The sequence below is a fragment of the Panonychus citri genome, unplaced genomic scaffold (genome assembly GCF_014898815.1).
Source record: "Panonychus citri isolate SS breed McGregor unplaced genomic scaffold, ASM1489881v1 Contig00134, whole genome shotgun sequence".
NCBI classification, from domain to species: Eukaryota; Metazoa; Arthropoda; class Arachnida; order Trombidiformes; family Tetranychidae; genus Panonychus; species Panonychus citri.
This window is the reverse complement of record NW_026515539.1, coordinates 221499-247903: the sequence shown is the minus strand read 5'-3', so window position 1 is coordinate 247903 and position 26405 is coordinate 221499. Positions and strand designations below refer to the sequence as shown.

At 31.2% G+C, this 26405-nt stretch overlaps 8 protein-coding genes across 10 annotated transcripts; 5 read left to right on the top strand and 3 right to left on the bottom strand.

The window, feature by feature from the left end:
- Positions 1–436: 436 nt before the first annotated feature.
- Positions 437–1814, top strand: LOC128391343 (uncharacterized). The gene is made up of 3 exons (XM_053351205.1): positions 437–1171; positions 1282–1514; positions 1627–1814. The coding sequence occupies exons 2-3, from the start codon at positions 1381–1383 to the stop codon at positions 1754–1756; spliced, it is 264 nt and encodes an 87-aa protein (XP_053207180.1). The 5' UTR covers positions 437–1171; positions 1282–1380; the 3' UTR covers positions 1757–1814.
- Positions 1815–2876, bottom strand: LOC128391342 (rhythmically expressed gene 2 protein-like). The gene has a single exon (XM_053351204.1). It carries the CDS (start codon positions 2659–2661, stop codon positions 1897–1899), a length of 765 nt encoding a protein of 254 aa, XP_053207179.1. The 5' UTR covers positions 2662–2876; the 3' UTR covers positions 1815–1896.
- A 154-nt stretch (positions 2877–3030) lies between these two features.
- LOC128391336 (MAU2 chromatid cohesion factor homolog) lies at positions 3031–7327 on the top strand. Its single transcript, XM_053351199.1, has 11 exons — positions 3031–3687; positions 3887–4345; positions 4432–4581; positions 4653–4743; positions 5670–5773; positions 5846–5989; positions 6113–6243; positions 6312–6389; positions 6463–6665; positions 6740–6867; positions 6952–7327. The coding sequence occupies exons 1-11, from the start codon at positions 3457–3459 to the stop codon at positions 6964–6966; spliced, it is 1734 nt and encodes a 577-aa protein (XP_053207174.1). The 5' UTR covers positions 3031–3456; the 3' UTR covers positions 6967–7327.
- A 140-nt stretch (positions 7328–7467) lies between these two features.
- On the top strand, positions 7468–13278 carry LOC128391335 (sodium/hydrogen exchanger 7-like). 3 transcript variants are annotated; one of them, XM_053351197.1, is made up of 5 exons: positions 7468–8929; positions 9520–10997; positions 12068–12122; positions 12338–12884; positions 12969–13278. In XM_053351197.1, exons 1-3 carry the CDS (start codon positions 8371–8373, stop codon positions 12092–12094), a joined length of 2064 nt encoding a protein of 687 aa, XP_053207172.1. In that variant the 5' UTR covers positions 7468–8370; the 3' UTR covers positions 12095–12122; positions 12338–12884; positions 12969–13278. The 3 variants fall into 3 exon arrangements, with proteins under 3 accessions (XP_053207172.1, XP_053207173.1, XP_053207171.1); XM_053351198.1 differs by lacking the exon at positions 12068–12122; XM_053351196.1 differs by having other exon boundaries at positions 9520–12122.
- A 584-nt stretch (positions 13279–13862) lies between these two features.
- Positions 13863–18953, top strand: LOC128391337 (uncharacterized). Its single transcript, XM_053351200.1, has 3 exons — positions 13863–14230; positions 14354–14731; positions 17439–18953. The coding sequence occupies exons 1-3, from the start codon at positions 14209–14211 to the stop codon at positions 18584–18586; spliced, it is 1548 nt and encodes a 515-aa protein (XP_053207175.1). The 5' UTR covers positions 13863–14208; the 3' UTR covers positions 18587–18953.
- Positions 18954–19406: 453 nt separating this feature from the next.
- LOC128391341 (ribosome-recycling factor, mitochondrial-like) lies at positions 19407–20401 on the bottom strand. The gene has a single exon (XM_053351203.1). It carries the CDS (start codon positions 20321–20323, stop codon positions 19487–19489), a length of 837 nt encoding a protein of 278 aa, XP_053207178.1. The 5' UTR covers positions 20324–20401; the 3' UTR covers positions 19407–19486.
- Positions 20402–20506: 105 nt separating this feature from the next.
- LOC128391338 (retinol dehydrogenase 16-like) lies at positions 20507–22186 on the top strand. The gene is made up of 3 exons (XM_053351201.1): positions 20507–21083; positions 21148–21300; positions 21369–22186. The coding sequence occupies exons 1-3, from the start codon at positions 20744–20746 to the stop codon at positions 21890–21892; spliced, it is 1017 nt and encodes a 338-aa protein (XP_053207176.1). The 5' UTR covers positions 20507–20743; the 3' UTR covers positions 21893–22186.
- LOC128391333 (eukaryotic translation initiation factor 2-alpha kinase 3-like) lies at positions 21931–26379 on the bottom strand. The gene is made up of 4 exons (XM_053351192.1): positions 23295–26379; positions 22953–23150; positions 22677–22841; positions 21931–22507 (listed from the first exon to the last, which is right to left on the bottom strand). The coding sequence occupies exons 1-4, from the start codon at positions 25743–25745 to the stop codon at positions 22352–22354; spliced, it is 2970 nt and encodes a 989-aa protein (XP_053207167.1). The 5' UTR covers positions 25746–26379; the 3' UTR covers positions 21931–22351.
- Positions 26380–26405: the final 26 nt, after the last annotated feature.

Sequence of the window (26405 nt, the reverse complement as noted above, 5' to 3'; positions counted from 1 at the left end):
TTTTTTTCCGAATAGGTTGAGTTAATTGTTATGATTAATGTTAAACACGATGATCATTTTCTAGGATTTTTTTCTATTTGAAGAAAATTTCTAGAATTTCGAATCTTAGATGGTTCTATATTTTTCGTATTTTAAGTTACTTTGGAAATGAGAATCATTGACATACCTGGCGATGTCTCGTCTCGATCAATTAAAAGCTGAAAGATCTGATTTGCTTACTATTTTCTTAATGTTCTTCTTAAGTCTTTTCAATTATAACTAAATGATTCTACCAGTTGATCATGTATCTTTGAATGCTTAGATTTAGTTCTTCTTCCTCTTTTGATTATTTATCTTTTTTCCTTTTTATATTCTTATTTGTTGTTCTTCAGAATTTTCTTGTTTTGTTAATTTCTGTTTTTCATGTGGAATAGTTTTTTCTTCAAATTCATTTATCCTGAACCCAAACCGATAAACGGGCTACGACTTTAAACATGATGATGGATCTTCAAGTTCACGGTAACTTGACTTTTCTCGCTTTTCATTTATCTTTTTTTTGTGATTCTTCAATAAGGAAACTGGTTCAGGAACCTCCTTGGGTTTTAATCATCATCTTATCTTCATCTTATGTTACCTGTTGATTATAATGATAATGATGAAGAAGAAGAAGAAGAAGATGAGGATGAGGATAAGGAGCCCCATCATCAAGTAGTTAGAGTAACAGTACTTCCTAGTGACCGGATAAATTAACATTCTGACAAATTTCTTGTTTCTTATTTTGTCTCATTCATTGAGATTCAGTTTAATTTAGTGTCTCTTTACAAATACTTGATTTACTTATTTATTTAGTTAGTTAGTTGACAATTTATATTTGAGATTTGATTTGGAATAAAATTCAAGAGAAAATGAAAGTCACCGGTATTGTCTTAATTTGTTCAGTTTTTTTCATTGGTTTTGTAGTTGGTGATAATTCATCATCATCTCCATCATCTTCATCACTTCAATCATCTCAATCTCAATCTCCATCTTCATCTGTTTCACAACCAAACTTGGTCGATTCGAACAAAGTAAAAAAGATATTCAATCGTTCATTTCAACTCGAAATCTATTCAAAACTGTAATTAAATTATTATTCGGATCAAGTGAAGAAAGTGCAGCGACATCAAGACAAGTTCTAAATGTTCTCGTACAAGTAAGTTGATCATTGGTTAATTTCTTTCTTCGTCTTTTCCTTTCTCTTCTTCCTCTTCTTCCTCTTCTTCCTCTTCTAATAATCTTCTTCTTTTCCCAACTACTCCAAAGGCTCTTGATTTGATTCGCAACTCATTCAGTCAAAGATCACGAAGTTCATCCAGAGGATTCAAAGAAGCCGTTGATGATGCGTCGATTGCTGGAGTTACCATGTTACGGGGATACGTCAAGTCGGTTCTTTCGAGTGATGATGATCAATGTGCTCAACGACATTTATGTGAATCGTCAAAAGAAGCGATAAGAGAAGGACGTGAACTCGGTTATATTGTTTCTCAGGTCGGAGGGTAAGGGTCGATTATTACATTTACTTTTCTTTTCTTTTCTTTTACTTTTTGTTTTTATTTTTCTTCTAAATTCTCATGATTATTTATTTTCTCTTCTCTCTTTCAATATTAGTTATGCTTCCAGTTATTTGTTACAACAACAAAAGTCAATTCCATCGACATCAAGTTATGAGGCTGTTCGAAAAGGTCGCAACAATGAAGATTGTGCCAAAGTTTATTCCAATTGTAATGAAGCTGAATGATTATCTTATTAACTTATTAACTTATTAAATATTATTTATTCTGTTGTTACAAAACAAATCCATTTTTTGTTTTCCCTTTTATTATTCATTCATAATTCCAATGAAAACGAATAGTAACATTGATACGTGATTATCGGTAATCAATTGATTCTATTCACAATTTTATGATTAATCAATTCTTTAATTGTTGGTATTCTATCATCTGGATCAACAGAGGCATCGCGAGTATTATTTAAATCAACAAAAATTGCATTCCATCCACAATTTTTAGCACCATGATAATCTTTCATCAGATCATCACCAATATGAAGAGCTTGTGATGGATCAACTTTATCACCTTTTTCTTGAGCTGCTTGGAAGGCCTTAGCATCGGGTTTTTCGATTTTAGTAATTTGCGGTAAAAGAATAAAATCAAAAAAATGTGCTACTCCAAGTTCACCTAAAATCAGGGGTAATCTTTCATCTGAATTAGAGAGAACACCGATTGGACAGTCATCCGATTTTCTTAGGCCTTTAATTGTTCGTAATGTTTGCTCAGCTCCATCAACCAATTGATAAGGTTCACTGGTGGAAAAATATTTATACAAATGAGCGGTGGTTTGTTTAAATTTATTCTCAGTCTCCGAGGAGGAAATATCAACACCACTGGAGATAAAGGTTTGATACATAACTCGATACCACCATTGGTAACAAGTTATTCCTTCAACGGCTCCATAAGCTGGTGACTCTTTTTTAATTTTCTTCAAAGATAATTTGAAGTTGGCATTCATCCGGTTAATCATATCATCAGAAGAACATTTAATTCCGTAAAGCTCTGCAATTTTACAATATTCATAACCAATTGAACATTTCACCTTTACCAGAGTATTTGTAACATCAAAAGTAATTAATCGTAGTGATTGCATTTCTTTTTGTTTCACAAAACCAACCAAAAAGAAATACAAAAGAAATTCAGGTTTTCGTTTGCGAAGAAAAAAAAATTAACGATCACAATAAATAACAAGAGAGAAAACAAGAGAAAATGAAAAATTCTTTTACAATTAACAATTAGACACAATAGACAATAGAAATAATCACGTCAATTAAATTAAATCAACTATTATTTCACATAATTAACGATAGAAAAGACGATGAGAATATTAATTTCAGACAATTAGTTAATTTAATCTCAAGAGAAATCAAAACAAAAAAAGAATAGAAAAAAATTCGGCTGAACAAGTGGTGACATCTATTGGTTGTTTTTTCTTCTTTCGCCATTTGGAATAATTTATTTTCATTTTTCTCTTGCCACCAAAAAGTAAAAATCTAATCAGTTTTTTATTTATTTTCTATTAATCAAATTTTATTCTCTTACTAATTAATTAGTTGTATCTTTAATACGTTCATCAGTAAATGTGTAAATCTTTATGGGTTGATTAGTGTGGTGTTGGTTTTATTATCCATTTTGTTTTCTTCAAACATCTTAGCCTATTGGAGAGAGAAAGGAAAGAAAAATCTTCATCTTCAGCCATTTATAATTTTGTGTTTTCTATTCTAGAATAAGAATTGTCATGAAATTGGTTTGGTGATCAATCTTTCATTTTTCTTCTTTAATTATTTTTATTTGTTCCATTTTTATTTTGACCTTGTCCTGACAAATCCAAAGAATTGATTAAAGTAAAAAGTAATCTCCCGGAAACATCATCACCAGAAGCAATAACATGGCTGCACCAATTACTTTGGACAATTGTTATGTTTCTCTATTGTCCATGGCTGAAGGTTTTAAAGCTTCTAATCCTCCTGATGTCAAGAGAAGTGTCCAATGTCTTCAAGCAATACTTAATCTTCCAGTTGACCATTATACTATGGCAAAAACTCATTTACAAATTGGCTCTTTAATTAGTAAACATACAACTAATATTGACATCGCCTGTAAACATTTTGAAGATGCTGTAAGTATTTTATCAAAAGGATAATTTTGATTAGCTCTTTATGAGAAAGAGATGGAAAATATTTCTATTTTCATTATATTGATCATCAGAGTTAATTTTTGTCCTATTACTTTGTATTGTTTGTATTAATTTTCTTTTCTTCTTTTTTTCTGGTATTTCCATTTAATTATGTTGGACTTCAATTTGGTGACCTTTTCAGTGGCGGTTATCTCATAGTATACCGGGAGCCGAAGATATAATGTTGGAATCTATTGCCATGTTGGTTAATGTTTATGAGAGACAAAACGAGTATCGAACAGCTAAAGATATTCTGTCGAAAGGTTTAGAAGGTTCTTCTAATCATGTTTGGTGGCATTGTAAATTCTTATTCCAATTGGCTCAGATTCATGCCAAGGAACATGATTACATGTCTTCGGCCAATATTCTCAGTGCTGGAGCTGATTATGCTCAAATGTCTGGTGCCTCTTACACGAGAATTTTATTCCTTCTTAGTAAAGGGATGATGCTTTTAATTGGTCGGAGTTATGTTGATGCTCATACGGCTATTAGTTTAGCCCAACAACTTCTCGAATCATGGCAAGGAAATAATCAACAGAAAGAAAGTTTAACCGTTTTCTTCCTGATTCTACAAGTTTGTCATCACTTGAACGCTGGAAAAGTATGTATTACTTTTCCAATACTCACTTGTTATTTGATCTTAATCAAAACCACTAATCTTGCACATTGTTTCTTTTCATTCCTTAGGCTAAAAGTGCCAAATCCCCGTTGAAAATATTGCAACATAGTATTCAAAATCTTTCTACTTTCGATTCAAAATCATTAACATTCTCCATGACCGATGAAAGTGGTTTCCATTGGATGCCAAAGGAATATATGTGTGTCCTTGTTTATTTGGTAATAGAATATTTAAACAATTAATCTATCAAATTAATCTAATTGATTGAATTTCTCATCTATTTACATAGGTCACTGTACTTCATTCTATGCAAGCCGGTTATATGGACAGAGTTCAAAAATATACAGAAAAAGCTTTGATGCAAATTGAGAAGCTCAAAAGTGAGTTTAAACTAAGCCTAATTCAGCGGCAGTGGCATCTGAGCGCGTGTATCTTGTCGAGGTGCGATTTTCAGCAAGAGCAGAATGTATTTAATTCTCTCTCTCTCTCTCTCTCTCTCTCTCTTTCCATTTCTTTTTCACCTCTAATTCAAACTTGTTAGTCTTTTAAATCTAGTTGTCATACTTATTTACTTTATAACATCATCATCATCATCATCATCGTCATCAGCAAAGTAGCAAAAACATCAAAGTCCTTTAATGAGTAGGTTATAATTGGTTACAGGCAAGAGAAAAGTGAAAAAGCGGCAAAATTTACGACTTTTAGTTAGTAAAAAAGTTCAGTCTCATTCTGAGTTTAATATTGCGAAAAATTGATGATAAGAATGATATTGAAAAGATTTTATGTAAATAAGTGTGTTGAAGTTTAACCAGAATGAAACAGTTAAGCTAATCTGTTGTCTACTAATTCAGTTATTTAACGTTAATTTTTTTCCTTCTTGCTTTCTGATTCCATCCATCTAATTACATTAGTGTCTTGTTGTTGTTGATTGTTGATGATGAAGATTTTTGTTCACACACATACACACTTTCCAACACACCTACTCATTTATCATTTAAGATATTATGTATTACAATTAACTAACTATTTTCTCTCTCTTGCAATTTCTTTTTACCTCTAACGATCTAAAATAACGGTAATGTTAGACTCATTAACAAAAATATTCTTTAAATTTTGGGACTAGGCAAATGCGCTCAAGATTTACACTAAACTCAACGCACTTCGTATAAATTTCCCTAAAGAAATGAGAGTGATCATTTTCAAGTTCTCGTCCCTAGAAGATTAGGTTTTGAAAGTAAAGTCTTCACTTCGCTAAGACAATCAACTCGTAGATGATTAATTTTAAATTTTCTTTTCTTAATTACAGTGATTGATAATCATCCATTGTTACATACCTTTCAACTCATTCTTCTCGAGCACATTTCAATGTGTCGACTTGTTATGGGTAATCGTACAATCGCTATAAAAGAAGTAAGTTAAATTATAACAATTCATCTCTTAATTATTACCATAAATTCTAATCAATTAATCCTCTCTTTCTAGACTGTTCAAGCTATTCACATATGTAATCGAGATCATCGATTAAAAGTGAGACATCAACCTGTAATTCATTCACTTCTTGGTCTTTATTCAATGTCAATGAATGTTGGTAACACCGCCGAGTTTCACCTTCGAGCTGTACTCGCCGTAAGTTGATTAACTTGGTTACTTTTTTCTCCCTTAATATCAATTGTTGTGATTAATCAACTATTCTTTTCTCTTTCCCGATTAAATATTATTAATTCTTCATCATTAATATAATAATATTAGTCTCCCGGAGCAACTGCTGAGCTTAAGGTTCTTGCCTCGCTCAATTTATCAATAGTTTACCTACGAATGGCAAGACATTCAGAGTTGAATGAACTATTGGTTAAATTAAATCCAGATACCTTACAATCAGCGTAAGTAACACAATTAAATGTCTTTACAAATTTCCTTCTAATTCTATTAATTATTTTCTCTCATACAGATCACAGAGTGTAAAAGCCGCTTGTTTATATGTATTGGGTTTAAATGCTTTCTTTCAAAATCGTTTCAACGATGCTAAGTGAGTAATAACAATCTTATCTAATTACAATTATAATATCTGTTTACTAATTAGTTTTATTTAATTGTTTCAGACGTTTCCTTCGAGATACCTTACAAATGGCTAATTGTGAGGAATTAAATCGTTTGACATCATGTTCGCTGGTTCTTCTTGGTCATATATTTTTTGCTCTTGGAAATTGTAAGGAAAGTATGAACATGGTAACTCCAGCCATGGAATTAGCAAGTAAAATACCTGATATTCATGTCCAATTATGGGCAACATCACTTTTAAATCGTAAGTTAATTTTGTTATAATTAGATCAAAAGAATAAGAAATTAATTATCTTTCTTCCTCTTCTTTTCCCTCAGATTTATACGGATTCTTTGGTAACAGTCTTCAGGCTCAGAAAGCTGATCAAACGCACAACACTTTCTCCCAACATTATATGAACGATTATTATCAAGCCAGTCAAACACCTGAGCATTCATATATCAATGTAAGTGAATAATTTTTCCCAATCAAGTTAAATTTAAATTCAATATAACTAATTACCTTAATTATTTTTCTTTTTATCTTAAAGTGGACAGGAGATTAATCAATAACTATTGTTAAGCAAAATTTTTACTCAAAAGGCACAATTAACATGACATTTCAACTTATATATGCTCCATTAACACATCTTCCTTTATTGCTAACCATAAGTGATTAAAAATCAATCAATTGCCGCTCAAAAATTGAATTAAAAAAGTCAAAGCAATTAAGAAAATCAATAAAAAATCATCATCATCATCTCTCTGCAATAAGAATAATAATGATAATCTCACTTCCACTTGCACTCCCACAATTTAAACCATTTGACGCTGATTAATCATAAATCCAAATCTCTATTTATTAAATTTATTTAATCAAATGTTACAAATTATCTAATAAATAAAAAATTAATTTTCTTTTCTAAATTGTCACTTTTGAAAAAAACCGCTTTTCTTTTTACTTGTAAGCCGCCGAAAAGAAAAGAAATGGCTCAGGGTTGAGCTCGATTTCTATTCCTTTTAGAATAAGATTTTCTTCGATTAGTCAATGATTCTAATGATGACATTTAATTAAATTATGATAATTGAATTGTACAGTAACTACATTGTGTCATTAAAATGATTAATTGGTGACAAATTGAATTTGGAACAATATTCAACTGAACAATTACAATTAATTCACCTCAGTATTGATTAACCAACAATCAAATCTCATTATCAACATAACTGTTTACACTCATGTACATTTATTGAGTTTCCTTTTTCTCTTATCTTTTTATTGTATTTAATTGTGTTCTTTTTTTGTTATTAGCCCTTGTAAAACAATAGATCTGCTTTTCATCTTCAAGTGAATTAACTTATTCCATTAATCCTGTTGAATGATTAATATATCCACTTAATCATTTCTTCATATTTTCCATCATTTGGTTGGTTGGTTACTTTGATTGGTCTCTTTCTCTTTTGGATTTTTTTTCTTCTCTTCATCTTTATCTCTCTGTCTCTCTGTTTCTATTTTCCTCGACCAAAGAAACTGTACCTAGTCAACTGTGATTCTTGTCTATGTCTTAAATTTTTTTTTTCCTCTTTTAGAATCAATTATTTTCATTTTGGTTTTATTGCTTCGATTCTTCTCCCTCAAAGTGACCCGTTTATCTCTAATTGTGGTTTTGAAACTGAAAATACTTCAAATTGACATGAAAACCTTATGACCCTTACGTTTTTTTCTAAATTCGAATTATATTCTACCACCATACTTTGTTCTGTTAACAGTTTATTCTGCTGCTGCTGGTGAAAAGAAAAAAAGAGAAACAAGTGGAGGTTGTGGAGGAAAAGTAAAAAAATAGGAGAACGTTGATTACAACGAAAACGTCAATTAAACGAATCGTTTTTAAGGAGTAAAAGTGGGGAAAAAAGTATCAACGATTTTATTCTCTTCATTGGTGTTAATTTCTTTTCGATAATTGTTCATCATGTTCAACAGTGCTTTGATTTCCTTTGTGTTATGTGCTCCTTTTGGTCCACAAGTTTGGTCATATGCTCCTGTCGATATTATTCAAGATGACAAAGCTCGTCAAATCCATGAACTTGATTCTATGAATATTCTTGCCTACACTTTACTTCTTATCTTGACAGTTTTGACCATTTGGCTTTTCAAAACTCGGCGAGCTCGATATCTACATGAAACTGGTCTTGCAGTTATTTATGGGTTAATTGTTGGTTGTATCATACGATATGTTGGTGATGCTAAGGCCAATTATTCACATGTTCGAGTTGCTCCTTCTCAACAAGTTACCGGAAATGAAACTGCTCCATGGGATTCAGTTTGGTTACCCTTTACAGTGGCCGAAAAATCTGGACCAAAAAATAAAACATATGTTTACGTTTTTCGAGGTGAACTGGCCAACACGGCTCACGAAATCTCTCAAAAAGCAACATTTGATCCTGAAATTTTCTTCAACATCATTTTACCTCCAATCATATTGAATGCTGGTTATTCATTGAAACGCAGATTCTTTTTCCGTAATCTAGGTAAGTGTGTTGATTAATCCGCCAATTAATCTGTTCCTCTTTTATTTTCTCTCCTTTTCTGCAATTTTCCATCACTTTTTTCACTTCTACTCTCTTCCATTTTTCAAACCTCTTTCCTAATTGTAATTCTATGACCTTTAATTTCAATTTATCGACTTATAATTCAATCATATCTCACTTAATACTAAATAGGATTAAAAGCTCAGTATATAAACTACATATTCTATGTATTATTATGAGCCCAAGGTTTTATTTTATTTGTTCGTTCGTTCGTTATTTTTTTTATTTCCTTTCTCTTTCTCTTTCTCTTTTTCTCTTTGATAAATACAATGTCTTTTACTTTAATTAGTCAATATGATGTGACTGTTTTAATTAAGGGAAAATTATCAAAGTCATCAATTGATTGAGGAGATGAAATAAATTATAATTGAGAAACAGCTGAAAATATCTAGATAATTGTATTTAAATAATGGTCATAGTTTCATTAATTATTGAAATTGAATGAAACAGAAAAGGATGAAAATGATTGGCACCACCATCATCATTATAAATTGTAATTAAATTGATTTTGTTTAATTTTCTCTTTTCAGGAGCTATAATGACCTATGCTTTTATTGGAACTACAATCTCATGTTTTGTTGTTGCATTTATCCTTTACGGTTTAATGCTTTTGATTCCTAAATACGGTTTCTCTTTTGCCGATTGTCTATATTTTGGGGCCACTATTTCAGCTACCGATCCAGTTACCGTATTAGCAATATTTTCTGACCTTCGAGTTGATGTAACCCTTTATGCTTTAGTCTTTGGTGAATCAATTCTTAACGACGCTGTTGCAATTGTTCTAGCTGGTTCAGTGAACACTTTTGAAGATCATTACCGTACCAGTGGAGGTTTAAATCCGTTCCAGGCCGCCGGTAAAGCCTTAACCAATTTTGTTTACAGTTTTTTCTCTTCCCTTCTCCTTGGATCTTTTGTTGGCTGTTTTGCTGCCCTGTTAACCAAATTTACGCGGCTTTGTGATTTTCCACTTCTTGAAACTTGTCTCTTTGTTCTAATGTCATATACTGCTTTCCTTTTATCGGAAGTTCTTGCACTTTCTGGTATTGTTGCAGTTCTTTTCTGTGGTATATGTCAGGCCCATTATACCTACAATAATCTTTCTAAAGAATCTCGTGATCGAACTAAACAATTATTCGAATTGCTCAGTTTTATGTCAGAAAATTTCATCTTCACATATCTTGGTGTTTCCATGTTTACCTATCCAACGCATAAATGGTCTTTCGGTTTCATTTTGGTCGCTTTTATAGCTATTATTTTGGGCCGAGCATTACATGTTTATCCATTAACCTTCATCTTAAATCTTGGACGTAATAATAAGATTCCACTCAACTATCAACATGTAATATTTTTTGTCGGCCTTCGTGGTGCCATGGCCTATGCTCTTGCCATTAGGAATACCCTTTCTGAACCAAGGCAAATAATGTTAACAACAACAAGTGTCATCTCAATAGTTACCGTTATAGCTTGTGGAGGTTTCACCTCATCGGTACTTCAAGTACTCGAGATTCCTGTTGGAGTTGAAGAATCAGAACATGAGATGCTTCCATTTTCCGATGTAAAACGAAGTAATTCAGTGACAACTCCTATTGAACTTCAATCTCCCACATCACCGGGAGGTGAGAAACTTTCAGGAGAACCTACAACAGCTTCACGTTCTGTCTACGAGAAAGCTTGGCTTGTTCGAAAATGGTACAATTTTGATGTTCGATACATGAAACCTTTATTAACTCACTCAAGACCCACCTTAATGGATACCCTTCCCGGATGCTGTCTACCTATTTCTCGCCTTTTAACAACCACTCAACAATTAACCTCCGATGAGATTGGTTCACATAAAAGGTTTAACAATTCTGGTGCTGATTATGAATATGATTCAGATGATGATTATGTATTAACTCGTGACTCTCGTCCATCGAGTATTCAAGTTGTCCCACCTTCAAGCTGCTCAGTAACAACCAAAAAGTCCAACAACGTGATATCAAGATCAAGTCCAAGAGGAGGAACAAGGGTTGGTTTCTCTAATCGAAATGCAACTAATTGTGATTATTTAGATGATAAATCAATTTTAGAGACTAACAACAGTGTTACCTATTTATCCAATTCATCTAAATTTAAATCAACTGGTTTACAATCTTCCAATGGGCATGAACCTTCAATTTCCGGCGATGATTTCATTTAATTAGCATGAACATACTTTTAATTTAAAACCATTAGCATCATTTTGATTTTTGTGATCTATTTATTTTCCAACGCACTGGTCTCTCTCTCTTTATCTCTTACACCTATTAATATTTTGCTGGAAAATATTGTATTAATTGCTCACAACCAAAACCTCATACAAAATAATTTAGTCAAACCACCAATGTGATATCTCAAAGATTATTATAATTATCACTATCAACAACATCCTTTCACTGAATCATATTTTTCTCCTCGAATTGTAATTATTTTGATTATGTTCCTCTTTTTTGCTGTTTAATTTCCACCATCAACTCCACGCTCAATTTGTTTGTAACATTATGATTATAATTATTATTGTTTTGTTTGTTTCTATTCAATATTATCAAGTATTCCAAATCCCCACTCCCAGGGTTAAGATTTACCTTAACATTTAACCTTAATTTCCGAATCTAAATCAAGTCAATTGTCATTTAAATATCTCCTTGTACTTTTCTCTCCCTTTCCTTACTCTTTCCTGTCCTTACTCGCTCTCCCAAAGACCTAAATTATATAATGGACGTGAACAATTGCTCTCAACCCAAGAAAAATTATCTCAAATTTACCCACCACTTTGATTATCAACAATTTAACAAATCAATCGTTCATAATGATTTGATTATCTCTCTTCCTTTTCCTTTCTATTGTTAAACTTGAAAGATTTATATTATTTTCACCCTAATCATCTTACAAAAAAAGTATCAGATGATTTAAAGTCAACGAGAAAAAAAACAAATCATAATAATTAACTAATTGTTTTGCAACCAAACAATCAAACTCATTGATTACCTTATATTGTTTTATTTATATATTTTTTTCATCCGATTTGCTGTTTAATTTCATTTATGTATTTGGAATTAGAGTCAAGGAAATGATCGTCATCATTAACAATCTAAATCAACAATTAATTTCTAAGGTGATGAACAGTGAATTTACTTTGATTCCAAACTAACAATTTAATTTCCATCTCAATGATCAACCTTTAATTATGAATGAATTGTTAATTGTTACTAATCAATTACTGTTTATGATTCAGTGATTCTCAATGGTTTATCTTGTATTCAATTTCTTACGTTTAACTTTGATTACTTTTTTTTTAATTGTGATTTATTTTAATTGTTTTCTCTTTAGACATGGCGTGCCTAATATGTGACAAATAATCAAGGAATTAACTAATTACTAGGAATGCTCAATTATATTTTGGTGAAAATGTTTAAACGATTCAATCGTTTGCTTTGTGAATTAATTGCTGATGCTGATGTTAAATTGGTCTACAAGTTAATGATAAATCAAATCGGATTAAATGTTTGATTTTTTTCTCAATTGGTACAAATTGTGATCATAATTGATTGATTATTAAAGATTATCAATTGATTGGTTCAAATTGTAAACTTGAATTACATTCCTATCCAAAGCTTTTACGTTAATTGTTCACAATTAACTTGAAATCCATTGGGGCAAAAGCATTTAAAGTGTCAACATTAATCATCATCTCCAACAATTTAATAATAACAGTGATTCCCTTACAATTAAGTTACAATAATTTTAATTGTTTACTTTTAAAAGAAATAATCTTTTTTTCAATAATTAACTAAAACTATTACGATTGTGATTTAAACTTGACCACGTGAATTAATTGCTAGAACAAATTTCCAATTAAACCCTCGAGAATCTAAAGGTAATCATATTAAACCTAGTTAATTGTTTCCTTCCACTAATTAAGATTAATTAATTTACTAATTTCTTTTCTATTATTTTTCAGATTAAATATTTTCTCTCAATTTAATCATCTTCATGGAAACAATTATGTCCCTCTGATTGTTTATTACAATTTGGTAATCAATCAATCACAATTAACAAAGGCACAAAAACGATACAACAATTAAAACTAATCAACGTCACAAATTGTAATATAACAACAACGACAACAACAAAATGAAACAAATTTATCTGGATCACAATTAAAAATCATGTTGATTGATTTCTTATTATGAACCAATGCTAATTACCAAATGTTATTGAAATAAATTTCTTACAATAAATATAACAATACAATTAACAACAATTAATAACCTTTTTGATCAATATTGATTTATAAACAATCACCAGGATAATCAATCATTTAAAAGGTCAAATCTAAATATATATATTATTAGATTGCTACAATTAAACTGACCAGTCCAATTGAAAATTTAATGTAAACTTAAAATACAATGAGAAATTAATAATCACAATCATGATAATAATTCAATTGTATGAATAGACAATTAAATTGTGAGTTGCAAGTAAAAAAAAAACAGACAGACTGATTATCTTAATCATCTTTGTGTACACCAAATTGTAATCGTTAATTGCTGCCCGGGTGCGACGATAACGTAATCAAGAATATGAGATATAAATTGTGGATCATCAACACGATGATTTAAAGGAAGAGAATAAGAAAATGATGATGATGATGATGATGATGATACGAATGAAGATAGACCTTCCCTTTAACCTTGTTCGAAGCGTTGAACGAACAAAAAATTAAGCGAATCCAGTTAATCCAGTTTGTTATAGTTCCAATGATCAGTTAAACTGAATGGAAATGTTTACTTTTCCAAACCATTTTCGAGTCTCCCGGTTGGTGATCTTGTTGTTGTTGTTGTTGATGATGATGATGATGATGGCGATGATAAGGTAAGAGATGGAGGAATAGAAGATTAGAAAGAGTGAGTTGAGGGAGAAAGTTTTATAATATAATTTAAACTGCGCCTTCGAATTCACTTTTTATTTCATAAGCTTCAACTAACCGACGTCGACGACACCAAAACGATCTGATCGGTTTTTTCTTATTCTTTTTCGAGTGTTTTTCTTTCTTTGTTGTTGTTCAGTGAACATCATCATCGTCATCAAGTTTTCATCGATAAATTTTATAAATACAATAAAACACACATCAAGTTAATCGATTTGAACGTCAACATCATATTCGATATCAGTTTAGTGTTGGTTTGAATTTCGATATGTTGAAATTATATTTTCTCGGTAAGAATTTTCATCTTTTCCTTTCAATTTTTTTTTCTTCTCTGGTTTAAATATTGATAATAATTGTTATTCTTTTGTTTTTAATTTTTCTCTCTGATTAATTGGTTGATTAATCTAATTAAGGGTTCTTGTTATCTACAAGTACTTTCACCTTAGTTTCCAGTCAATCGACAGATGAAGGTAATCAAGATGTAAGATCGTCTTCATCTTCCCGTCGGGTACCTGACGGTCGAGGTAGCGATGTCCCTTTCTATGTTGATGTTCACACTCACCCGAAAACGGGTTTCAGTTGTTCTGATAAAAAGGCAGGCCAATATTACGCTGATCCCGTGCAAAATTGTGCCGTTTACTATATCTGTTTAGCTGATCAATATGGACGATTATCACCAACATCGTTTGCTTGTCCCAACGGAACCATTTTCAATCAAGCAACTAAAGTGTGTTCACCTCATGATCAAGTCGATTGTAATCTAGCGACACGTTATTACGATTCGTATCGAGGTAAGTCCAATAAAGTTGTTAAATTTAATTCTAAACAGATGAACAATCACTCAACTGAATTAGGAACAATTAACAGACAGAGAGAGGAAAAGAGTTGATCACAATCAACATTGAAAAGAAATCAAATCAATGACATGAGATTAACTCTATTTGATTTATAATCTTAAAATCAACTAATTCAACAATTGAATATCAAATAGGTTTGTGAAAATTAATCTCTCAAAATTTGAATAGTTAAATCAACAACAATTAACATGTAAGATTAGTAAACAATTAACATTTCCTATTAAAACTTTCAGGTTAATAAGTTGATTGAAATATTGGCTTTTTCCTTAATTTGTTTTTCTGGTTAATCCAATTTATTACTTAAACCAGATCAACTAATTTACAATCAACAATCATCACTTAATAAATTAAGTTAATTAATCAGATTGAAGATGAAAATTTTCAATTTTCTCCTTGAAATTTTGTTACACTTTCACTTTGATTGTCTTAATTGTTTTCACTGACTAATAATAATAATCAATTGTTTATAATTAACTTAATCATTAGAGGTTCATTGACCTACTAAAATTAAAAAACAAGGTAAATCTAAATTAATCCAGTTCTATTTAATTTTAATTCACTTTTCCTCTCCCAAATCAACTAAACGGTAAAAGGCCAAACAATTAAGATGGACAATTGAACTAGATAATAATTATCTTTTTCTTGATTAGATTTAGAATGAAATGAAAACTGAACACACCCTGATTCCTATCAACATGATTCTCAGTTAATTGTGATTCTAATTATCTGAATAATCTGAATAAATCATCATGATTAACTAACTACTATTTACAGAAATTGAAACCAGTTTGGTTTGTTTGGTTTGAGTATTTTTAGTTTGAAGAGAAAGTGAATCTCATCAGATTTAATTAACAATTAATCCTTTTGTTAAATCATCAATAGTTTATGATTATTAAATTGTGGCTCTCACACCTAAATTGTCAGGTTGATTAGGTGTGGTTTCGTTAATTGTGATTATCATGATGATTAACTTCCTCCTCTCTCCCATGAATCTTGACAAACCGAAACAATTTCATTGTTTATTTACAATTTAAAGTTTAATCCATTGAGACAATTTTGACAATTTAATGATCACTTAATTGTGATCAACTAAATTGTACAATCATCTTAATCTATTAATCTCGTAATGATAATCATAATCACGGAAGTGTCGTTAATTGTGATGGTCTGTCTTTTTTTCTGGTTATGTATTAGTTAATAAATTGTTTGGTAATATGATTAACTAATTACACTTTTTGTATTAATAATTGTTTCCAATTAGTTATGTGAACACAATTAAATTTTATTGACTTGCTTGAAAAATTAAAGAGAGTAGATTAGCAATTGATTTACATGTTAATTAACTAAATTACATCTAATCAAATAGTTTAAATATTCATAAATTTCCCTTTTTTCTGGTAAATGATTAGTTAATTGTGATTAGTTTTCTCTTAAATCATCAACCATTTTAATTTTCACAAGTTTTCACTTGAATTTCATAAGGAAGTTGGTTAAGTTAATTGAACAATTAATTTCCATGTTAACTTCATTTTCCCAATTGGTCAAAGTTAATTTAAGTTAATTACTAATTATTATTTAAATTGTAACTTCAATTTAATAATTGATCAAAAGGTTTGATTAGTTTCATTAAGATGTTGAACTTGTCGATTGATCAAAAAAAAAACTTTCCAAACTTTTTTCTGATCTTAATGATGATTAACTTTCATTGATGACAATTAATTGCGTCTCTAACGTTTTTATTGATTACAGTTTGGGTTGATTGGGTTTCGTATCTGTAACAATTAACTACTTAATTGTAATCTGTTTTTGGCATAACTATCAACCTAATGATAATAATCAAGATCAAGATCATTTCGTAATTTGTTTTAATCTGAAAATTTAAACACTTTTAATGATTAAACTAAATTGTTATTATTAATAGTTGGGAGATAAACTAAATCATGAGACAATCAACTTAATCAAGACGATCATGAAATTGGGCGTTCGTCAAATTAACTTAATAATAATCAAATCAATGATCTTAAGAAACAATTTCTTGTCCAACAAACAATTAACGATATTAATCAGTGTTGACAATTAAATTTGAAACCGATTAAGCGTTAATTGTTACTTGATAATCTAGTGATAGTGATTTATTAATAGATTCAAATCTAATCTGAAATCATTAACTGATTAGAAACTTTTTCCTAATCAAATTAAATCTTCTTGATTGTTGGTTACGTTCACAATTAAATGTTATTTTGAGTAGAAATTTGTTTTCATTTTCTTGATTGTTAACAAGTTAGTAGATTTAATTTAATGATAGTTATCGAAATAATGAATTACGATAGTAACAATTAACGAAAAATTTAACGATATTAATCACTTTCATCACGTTTTCTAATTGTTGTGAATAAAAAATGTTGCGATTTACAACTAAGGCAAGTTAACAATTAGAATTGTTTGATTAAATGATTAGATAGAAAGTTTTTAAATAGATGATTAAGTTAATTGTGTTGGTGAAGAGTAAAAATAAATCCGATTTTAAATTGTAGTCTCTTTGAATTATTTACCTCTATTCATAGATGTTGACTTGGTCTCTCATTGTTAAAGGTTAATCGATTTTAATTGTTTCTCTTTTGTTTTATGTTGATATAATTAGGACACATAGATAGTCAAGGAACTGACCCTAATCAGTATACTGCTCATTATGAGACTGTCCCTCGTCGTGAGGCTCCACCTCGAGCTCGACCTGTTGCCGCTTCCGTTCCCAGTGCTCCAATTGCCGCTCCTGTTGCACCAGTGTCTCCGCCATTACCTGTGACCCCTTCTAATCGTAATTCATTCAATCGAGGCAGCAATCGATTTGGTTCATCATCGTCATCATCGTCATCATCATCTTCTTCATCGTCATCTTCATCTCTACCTCAATCCCAACCTGCTGCTTTACCCGTACGATACTCAACACCAACGCGACGTGGCCAGTTCCGTCCATCTTTAGCCGAAGCTCCAATTCGTTCAGCCGCACCCGTTGCTCCATTGACCACAACCACAACCACTACTACAACAACCACCACAACTACACCTTCACCTCCTCCAGTTGAATATGTTTACGATTACGATTACGATCCAAATAATCCCGGTAATCCAAACAATAATCCAAACAATGGTCCTGTCAATCAACCAGGCAACGTTTTAATTGGAGCCGGAAATCCACCTCGATCACAACTATTCCCACCCGGCCAACCTGGTTTCCAACCTCAATCCCTACCACAATTACCTCCACTCTCACCTTTAGCCCTACCCATCGGTTCATCCTCATCTTCATCTACATCAATTTCCTCACCAATCCTTGGGCGTAATAAACGATCAGCCGAAATTGAAGAAACTGATACAAGTTTGGTCAATGTTGATCGACGATCTCGACGTAAAAGCGCCTTAGAACTTAGTTCCGAGGTCGGTTCAGTTGAACGGGTCAAACCTTCAAACTTTACCTGTTCAGGTAAAGTCTCCGGCATCGCTTATGCCGATGTCGCAAATGATTGCAAACTATTTCATGTTTGTCTACCAGAAACCAAAGGTAAATTAAGTGATTATCAACTTTTCTGTGACAAAGGATTAGGATTTAATCAACTTAAATCAACCTGTCAATCATTAAGTAAATTTGATTGTTCCAAATCTGAGAAATATTATCCAGTAGATAAATCAAGTGATCATGAAGGTTATCGTAAAAATAATTGGAGAGTTAACAAGAAATTAAGAGGAGCAATTAAAAATAATGGAAACAATAGTAAGGCAATTAAATTGTAAATCCAAAAGAAAAAAAAATTGCGAAAATCAAATGAAATTAACTCAACGAATTTAATATTATTGCCAAATTTAAATCAACACAATCAAGATTAATTAAATCAATTGAATCAATCATCTTCATCTTCACCACCACAACAATCATCATTTAAAAGTAAACATTAATTATTTCATTAAATTGTAATCAATATAAACACTCAACAAAATTATAATTATTATTTTAGTTAACCAATTGTTGCCATTTTTATACAAAAGCATCAAAGTTAATTGTGTATCAAGAAATTTAATTTGTCTGCACCAAATTGTAACTCAATTTATGATGAAAATAAATTTAATTGTCATTTTTTAAGATGGTTATCATTTTAATCAATTTTTAATTGTTTAATTTAACAACAACAACAATCGGATTAACGGTAAATTTGTTGTTTGTCTTATTTTCATTATGACAATTTAGTTTTTTGTTTGTGTTTCTCAAGATTCAATGGTTAATCTTGGACAATAATCATTAAGATTTAATCACAGTAATTGATGAAAAATGTATTCAATCAAAAAAGTGCAACGATAATGATTAACAATCAATATTTGATCAGAATGCACTTTGACTGAATTGGACATGATGAAGTCTACAGTTTTTTTCGAGAAGATGAAAAGTTGAACGAAAAAAACAAAGATAGAAATCAAATTAAATTGTTCGTTTTTCATCGTAATTAGATTTTGATGATGATATTTAACACGATTTTAGATTAATATTAAATCATCTGGTTTGTTTTCTGCTGTAATCATGTAAAAGTAACAAGTAAACAACAACAGGAACAACGATCAGTTGATGAGAAATTGTCACAGTTTATATTTCAACTAATAATTCTGGCAGCAATTAACGATTTATATCAATTGATTGGTTAATTATTCGTCTAGAAGCTCTTTCGTTTTGGCTTTGAACATTTCGTCGCACTTTTTAATTATCTCCTGTGAACGGGCTCTTATATTGTCGGTTGCATCTCTAATTGTTTCTTGACTTATTCCCGGTTTATTGGTCTGTTTGGCCTTATCGATGTATTGATTTTGTATCTGATTGATTTCTTGTTTAGCTGAATTGAGAAGTGTCTTTGCCCCTTTGGCCAAATTTTCACGATGTTCACGGGTTATTTTGGGAAGGGTTAGAAAGATTTTCGATCCATCCTGTTGGGGAGATAAGTTCATTCCCGATGAGTTGATGGCCGCAAGTACGGGTTTGATTGCGTCAGGTAGGGAGGCCAGATTGAGAACCATTAGGTTAGTCGATTTCTTAGAGATTTGAGCCAGTTCTTTCAATGGGAAAACGGATCCATCCAATTCAACGGAAATCGTTTCAACACCAAAACCCGATCGTAAACTTAATTGCGTTGAAAAGTCTTCCTTCAATTTAGAGTAAACTGAAGACAGAAAAGCTTCAAACTCTTCAACTGGAATAACCTTTTCCAATTCTTCATCGGACATTTCGTATTTAACACCTTTACCTTTCTTCTCTTTGGTGATTCCACGTTTAGCATAATATCTTTTCTGATTGTAAAAAATGGAACAATTAAAATCAAAAGAAAATTGATTAACTTGATTTCTTTCAGAGTAACAACAGTTTTCCAAACACATGGAGTTTGTTGATTCTGGTGAGAAATTATTTCTTAAACCTCTTGACATCAAAGGTGAAAAAGAATAAAATCTAAGCCCATTAACCCCTTTGATTAACATTCTTAAATTACTCATGATTAATCAATAAAAAAACTCCAAATCAATTGATGAGATCAAACAATCAAAAATCAAAAAAAAACTCAGAAAAAAAGTAAACATTTGTTATTCTGTGAGTTTAGACTTTGAGGTCTATTTTCACAGAAAATTGAGCTATTCTTCGAGAAATTAAAACTTCAATTCTAATGATTAATTTTAGTAAAAATTGACAATTTAATTGTGATTTTCTAATTAATCTCAATAGATTAGCATTTACACTGAGTTTATTAGCTGAATGAGTTAATGTATTATTATTGCTGTTTAATTGTTTCGTTTCATTTAGTGTTTTCATAAAACCGGTCATATTATTTTTGATTGTTTACCTTTTTACTTGATTGAATTTTTATATTTCTATCAATTTAAATTGTTTTAATTTATTGAATTTTGTTGATTTTGGAAATGTTTCTTGAAGGGATTATTGGAATCACATTAATTGTTTATGTTTTCAATCTGGTTTATGGTAAATTGCTGAGAGGACGTAAAATCAATGGGATCAACGAAAAAGCCGTAATGGTAACTGGATGTGATTCTGGACTTGGCTTGGAAATGATTAAACATCTTAATTCAATTGGATTTGTAACAATTGCCACTTGTTTAAATTGTAATTCCAAAGGATATCAAGAATTAATCACCAAAGGCGAGAGGTGTAAAGTAATTATCATGGATATAACCAAAGAAGACCAAGTAATTGAAACTTTCAACGAAGTGAAAAGTTACTTGAATCAAATGGGAATTGATGGTAAATTTAAATTAACTTTTCTACACTAAATCAATTAGCTAATTGTTAATTGTTATTTTCCCAGGTCTTTATGGTTTAGTTAATAACGCTGGTGTTTTGATAAACGGTGAATTTGATTGGTGCACTTGGCCTCAGATCAAGAATCAAATTGATGTTAATTTAACTGGTCCAATACAATTAACCAAATTATTTATCGACGATATTGTAAACAATCAAGGTAAGTAATTTACTAATGACAAATGGAAATTAAAATTAAAATAATTTTCTTTCAAATTCTATCAACAGGAAGGTTAATCTATGTTACCAGTTTGGTTTCTACTGTTCCGTTTCCGTTATGTTCAACTTACTGTTCGACCAAAAGTGGCCTTTCAATGTTTGCCGAAGGTCTTTCAGCGGAATTAGATCGATTCGGTGTTAAAATTATTCTTCTACAACCAGGAGATTTTACTAAATTAACTAATATCGTTCAAGTGACTGTTAAAGCTTCAACCATGATGAGAGATTCATTTAATGAGAGGAAAAAAATTCTCTATGGTGATTATTTTTCACAATATTATTCGAACATGATTAAGGATCTTGGAATCATTTCTTATGACAATTACCGAGATTCATCTTTAAATCATGATATTGAAGAAGCTCTGACATCAGTTAATCCTCGATTAGTTATGGTCCAATCATTCCTATGGTATCAGATAATCATCAAGACGATTAGTATATTACCAAGAAATTGGAGGATTAATATTTCCAAATTTGTTCAATATTTATCTCGAAAGAAATTGATTAACTCAGATGAGCAAGTTAATCAGTGATTAGTAATTTTTGAAATGTTATTGAAATAACGATCGACTGATTTGCAAACACTTTTAAGTTTAATTATTTCTATACAAAATTGTATTTAATTGTTGAATCTGCGTTTTATTTACAAATAAACACAGAGAATTAATAAATTTGGTCAAGTGATCAAAATAACGTCGATGTTTGGATGTTTTTTGCATCTCATGCCAATGTCTATTCAAATTCATGGGAATGTTGATTATGATTAATACGCTAACAGTAAATTAAGTATAAATAATCACAATCATTGGAGAAAAGGAAAATCAATCCAACAAATTGATTCTCTTTTTTTGGTTATGGATTTTGCATAGACATGGATTGTTTTTCAGGTTAATCAGTGACTTTCATATGATTGGCATGAGTTGATTTCAATTGGTAAGGCAGTTAATTGTGAACCAATAATTGAGGAAAAATAGAGAGCTGATTCACGAACACTAGTAAGTTTTGGATGAGGATAATGTCCGTTTCCTTGGAATCCTTTCAATTATAAGCTCATTTTCAGCGTCGAAGAAAACAGGATCATTGAGAATCTCTGAAGCAAGAGGTCGTTCATCAGGATCACAGGACAATAGTTTACAAATCAATCGACACTAATCATGGAAGAGAAAATCAAAAATTAGAATAAAAAATAACGATCAAAATTCATTAGATTTAAAAACAATCAATTTTTCAACAAAGCAAAATCAAACAAAATGATTTAGATTGTTTGAGAACTAATGTTGTAAAAGTCTCTCAAAGCATTGGCGAGAAGTTAATTACCTCTTTAGGTTGATTAGTTTTAAATTTATTTGGAAATAATCCTTCCTTAATTGAGGAAAGAGTTTTGATTCTTTCCATTTCGGTGTCAAAGGGCATAAGCATCTCGAAAAAGATGACACCCAATGAATAAATATCCACCTTATTTGAATAACTTGATCCAGCGATCTGGTGACAAAAATGATAAAATAAAAATCATCATCAGAATATTAATTAAAAAAAAGGAACAACAATTAAGTGATTCACTATTCAATGAAACATTGTATCAATAATAATAACCTGTTCTGGACTCATGTAAAGTTTGGTTCCAACTTGATCTGTGTGTCGACCCTTGTGTTGGTGCTTTTGACTGTGTGGTGTTTCATTTGAAGGGGTGTCCCCACCTTGAGTACCAAAAAAATCTGACGCTATTCCGGTGACTAAGCCAAAGTCGCCGATTTTAACACAACCATCCATGGCGAAAAATATATTGGAAGGCTAAACACAAGTCACAAAATGACAATTAAACAAGAAAATCAGGTGATGATTAGTCAACTTTAACTGATTAGATTTAATTGGTTCGTTTAACCAGCTTGTTGATTGTTAATTGTTGATGTTATTTTCCTTTTTTTTTCTTCTTACCTTTAAATCTCTATGCATCAATTTCTTTGAATGAACATAATCAACAGCTTCAACAATTTGAATAAAATACTCAAGTATTGGCACTTTTTCACGTTCTTTGTGTGTTTTTAACCATTCACGAAGTGTCTCTTTCTGACATAATTGCATTTGAATGTAAAGATATGCACGTTGTGATTGTTGTTGTTTAGATACAAAATTAACACCTTTGTTTTCACTCTCATCCAATTGTTTGTTGGTGTTTTCTTGATTGTTATGATGATTTTTTTGATTAGCACTTTCACTTTCACCAGTTTTATGGTTATTATTTACTGATGATTTTGTATTGTTTTGAAAGACCACATAAGAATCATCGTCATCATCGTTATTACGATTGTTACCAAAAGAAAAATTATCCAAATCTTTTCTGTTCTTAGGCCATTGCTGGTTTATTGGTGGTGATGAGGATGAAGATGAAGATAATGATGATGATGATTGTTTATTAGGCTTTAATTGTGATTTAGCCGAATTAGGATCACTTCCCCAGTAAGAACTTTTATCAATTATTAAAGCAGAATCTGCTTCTTCTTGCCAACCCAAGGGTGGAACCTCGAGCCAAGAATTGTAGTAACGGACAATTCCGTGATGTTCAAGGTTGGCCAAAGCTCGAACCTCTCTCATAACCTTATCTCGAGCTGATTGTTGAACAGGTAAATCAATTCTTTTAACAGCATAATGACAATCATCGATTCGATTTCGAGCTTGAAAGACAACACCAAAACCTCCTTTACCAAGGCAGCAAATTGGCTCAAAATCGGTTATATAACGAGAAATGTAATTAACGAAAGTCACTCCATTCGGCAATGAATTTGGTCGTATAGTCGCCGCTGGTGAATCGTCTAAACTGATAGGCTGTTGTAAAGATAATGTTGGCGTTGAAGGACTTGTAGAGTTTGTCGATCGATTATCATCTGTACACTCGGAAGATCGAGGTGATCTATTGACTCGACAGAAAACACCATCATCTTCCTCCGATGGTAATTTAAGGAAAACTTTTTTAATAACGTGTCTACGAAAATAGGAGTATGCAAAGTTAATTAAGATCGCAAGGCAAATGCTAATTATTGCAACTTCTTTCCACCAATGCCACAAGGAGATTATGATTATTTGTTCAATTGAATCGCCTGGTGATTGGGTTCCATTGAAATAATCTTCAGCTGATAGATTGACAAGAGTTAAATTATCTTCAACATTTGATGGTGGATAACATTGAGTTTTGGTATCATCTGATTTCATGAAGATAAATTGACCCTGGGTTGGTATGATTAACTCTCGAGATCCACTTGGAATAATTTGTAAATCATTTCCATTCTCAGGATTTGATTGCCATTCAATTTGAGGTATAAATGGATGGAGATGATGATGATGATGATGATGGTCAAGATTATGAATAGATGAAGATGAAGATGATTGTGAGTAAAATGTTTTCCCAATCTCTCGATATCGATCTCTAATTGCGTTTGAGTGTTGAATGTAATATTGATTGTTGTGACTTCCAATATAAAGAATTGGTTTCTTGTAAAGTGATTCAGATGATGTAAGGTCATGTCGGAAAAGGTCAACATTGTCCAGTTTTCCATTCTGATATAACCACATACCGACAATTGGTGATTCTAAATTTTGAGTCCAAAGTAAACGATTCTCTCTTCGAGCCTGCATTCGTATTAGACCATCGGCAATGGAGATCGATAATTTCTCATCGGTTCGTTCACTTGTCGATTGTGAGCCAACATCATCAAATAGATGACAATCATCGGTTTTACTTAAAAGTTGAGCATTATTTTCACCGACACTGAATTTCCACTGTTCCACTCCACTTCGAGGATCAACTGCTTTTACCTTTTGTCTCAATTGACGAATTAAAATGATCGTTTCATTTGAATCATCATCTCGACTTCCTCTCGGGGTATTAGTACAATCAGCCAAACCACACGAATAGATTAAGTCACCAGAAAACAGATCAAAGGCAAAGGTTCTCACTTCTTTACCTCCATTAATTAGTAAATCATCGCCTAATTTAAAGGAACTTTTCAATAAAATATCAGCATTAAGGGGAACTGGTTCAATTATGTTATATTGTTGATTTAGTTTGTAAAGACTTCCATCTAGAGCTGGAACTAGTTTGAAATAAATGGCATCACTGATAAATTGAAAATCACCAATGGTTGATTGTAATAATCCATCATCATCAGTTGAATATGACCAAAGTATTTTACCATTATCGTTTAAATCTAAAGCAGTTACCTTACCATCAAGAGTTGACACAATGTAACAATCAGCTTGATTCATCAATTTTCTTAAAGAGGCTTGTTTAACTGAGCTACAATCAGCAATACCATCCGAAGAGAAGGTAAATCCAATCAGAGTAATCAAAGTAAACAACAGGAAGAAAATAAATTTCACCATTGTTTTCATTAGAAGAAGATGTTGACCAAATGAAATGCGAAAATGAAATGATGATTATAAATTTACAAAGACGCAGCCAACATTATAAACCAAAGTGAAGAAACTGTAAAGATCAGTGAAAGGTCAGGCCAAAAGTCCAGAGGTTATTTTAAACTTTCTTTGGGTCAAGTCTCTCTCTCTCACTCTCTTTCTTACTCTCTTATCTTCCCCTAGTATTGTAATTTCAACAGGTTATTACTCATCACTTGCCACTAGTTTTTACCAATCAAGGATAACCTCTAAACCCATTGTTAGATACTCTCTCATTGACACGGGTCAAGATGACTAATACAAAAAAGGGGAAGATAAGAAAAGAGTGAAGAAAATGATGCTGATGATAATTATAAGTAAATAGAAAAAAAAATCACCACTAATTAGAAAGAAAAAAGGAAAAATAATAATTTAGAATAAAAGGAAAAAAAAGAGAGAAAAACAAAAACGAGAGATGACTAATGTTCCCCAGGCACGAGTGTATTGTTGTGACTCAAGCTCAATTGAAAAGAGAATTTCAACTTGTAGGAATGTTAAATAATCATAGAATATAATTAAATCACCAAAGAAGAATTAATTGATTCACAAGACAAATGATTAATCAAGAAAGAGAAACGAAAAGTAAAATTAAATAATAAC

Coding starts and splice junctions, on each gene's coding strand:
- LOC128391335 (XM_053351196.1), top strand. CDS start 8,371: ATGTTCAACAGTGCTTTGATTTCCTTTGTGTTATGTGCTCCTTTTGGT. Junction 8,930..9,519: donor ATTCTTTTTCCGTAATCTAG/GTAAGTGTGTTG, acceptor TTCTCTTTTCAG/GAGCTATAATGACCTATGCT.
- LOC128391341 (XM_053351203.1), bottom strand. CDS start 20,323: ATGAGTAATTTAAGAATGTTAATCAAAGGGGTTAATGGGCTTAGATTT.
- LOC128391342 (XM_053351204.1), bottom strand. CDS start 2,661: ATGCAATCACTACGATTAATTACTTTTGATGTTACAAATACTCTGGTA.
- LOC128391336 (XM_053351199.1), top strand. CDS start 3,457: ATGGCTGCACCAATTACTTTGGACAATTGTTATGTTTCTCTATTGTCC. Junction 5,990..6,112: donor ACCTTCGAGCTGTACTCGCC/GTAAGTTGATTA, acceptor TAATAATATTAG/TCTCCCGGAGCAACTGCTGA. Junction 6,244..6,311: donor CCAGATACCTTACAATCAGC/GTAAGTAACACA, acceptor TCTCTCATACAG/ATCACAGAGTGTAAAAGCCG.
- LOC128391337 (XM_053351200.1), top strand. CDS start 14,209: ATGTTGAAATTATATTTTCTCG. Junction 14,231..14,353: donor GTTGAAATTATATTTTCTCG/GTAAGAATTTTC, acceptor AATCTAATTAAG/GGTTCTTGTTATCTACAAGT. Junction 14,732..17,438: donor TTATTACGATTCGTATCGAG/GTAAGTCCAATA, acceptor TGATATAATTAG/GACACATAGATAGTCAAGGA.
- LOC128391333 (XM_053351192.1), bottom strand. CDS start 25,745: ATGAAAACAATGGTGAAATTTATTTTCTTCCTGTTGTTTACTTTGATT. Junction 23,151..23,294: donor TGATGCATAGAGATTTAAAG/GTAAGAAGAAAA, acceptor ACTTGTGTTTAG/CCTTCCAATATATTTTTCGC. Junction 22,508..22,676: donor AAACTAATCAACCTAAAGAG/GTAATTAACTTC, acceptor TTCCATGATTAG/TGTCGATTGATTTGTAAACT.
- LOC128391343 (XM_053351205.1), top strand. CDS start 1,381: ATGTTACGGGGATACGTCAAGTCGGTTCTTTCGAGTGATGATGATCAA. Junction 1,515..1,626: donor ATTGTTTCTCAGGTCGGAGG/GTAAGGGTCGAT, acceptor TTTCAATATTAG/TTATGCTTCCAGTTATTTGT.
- LOC128391338 (XM_053351201.1), top strand. CDS start 20,744: ATGTTTCTTGAAGGGATTATTGGAATCACATTAATTGTTTATGTTTTC. Junction 21,084..21,147: donor GAATCAAATGGGAATTGATG/GTAAATTTAAAT, acceptor TTATTTTCCCAG/GTCTTTATGGTTTAGTTAAT. Junction 21,301..21,368: donor CGATATTGTAAACAATCAAG/GTAAGTAATTTA, acceptor TTCTATCAACAG/GAAGGTTAATCTATGTTACC.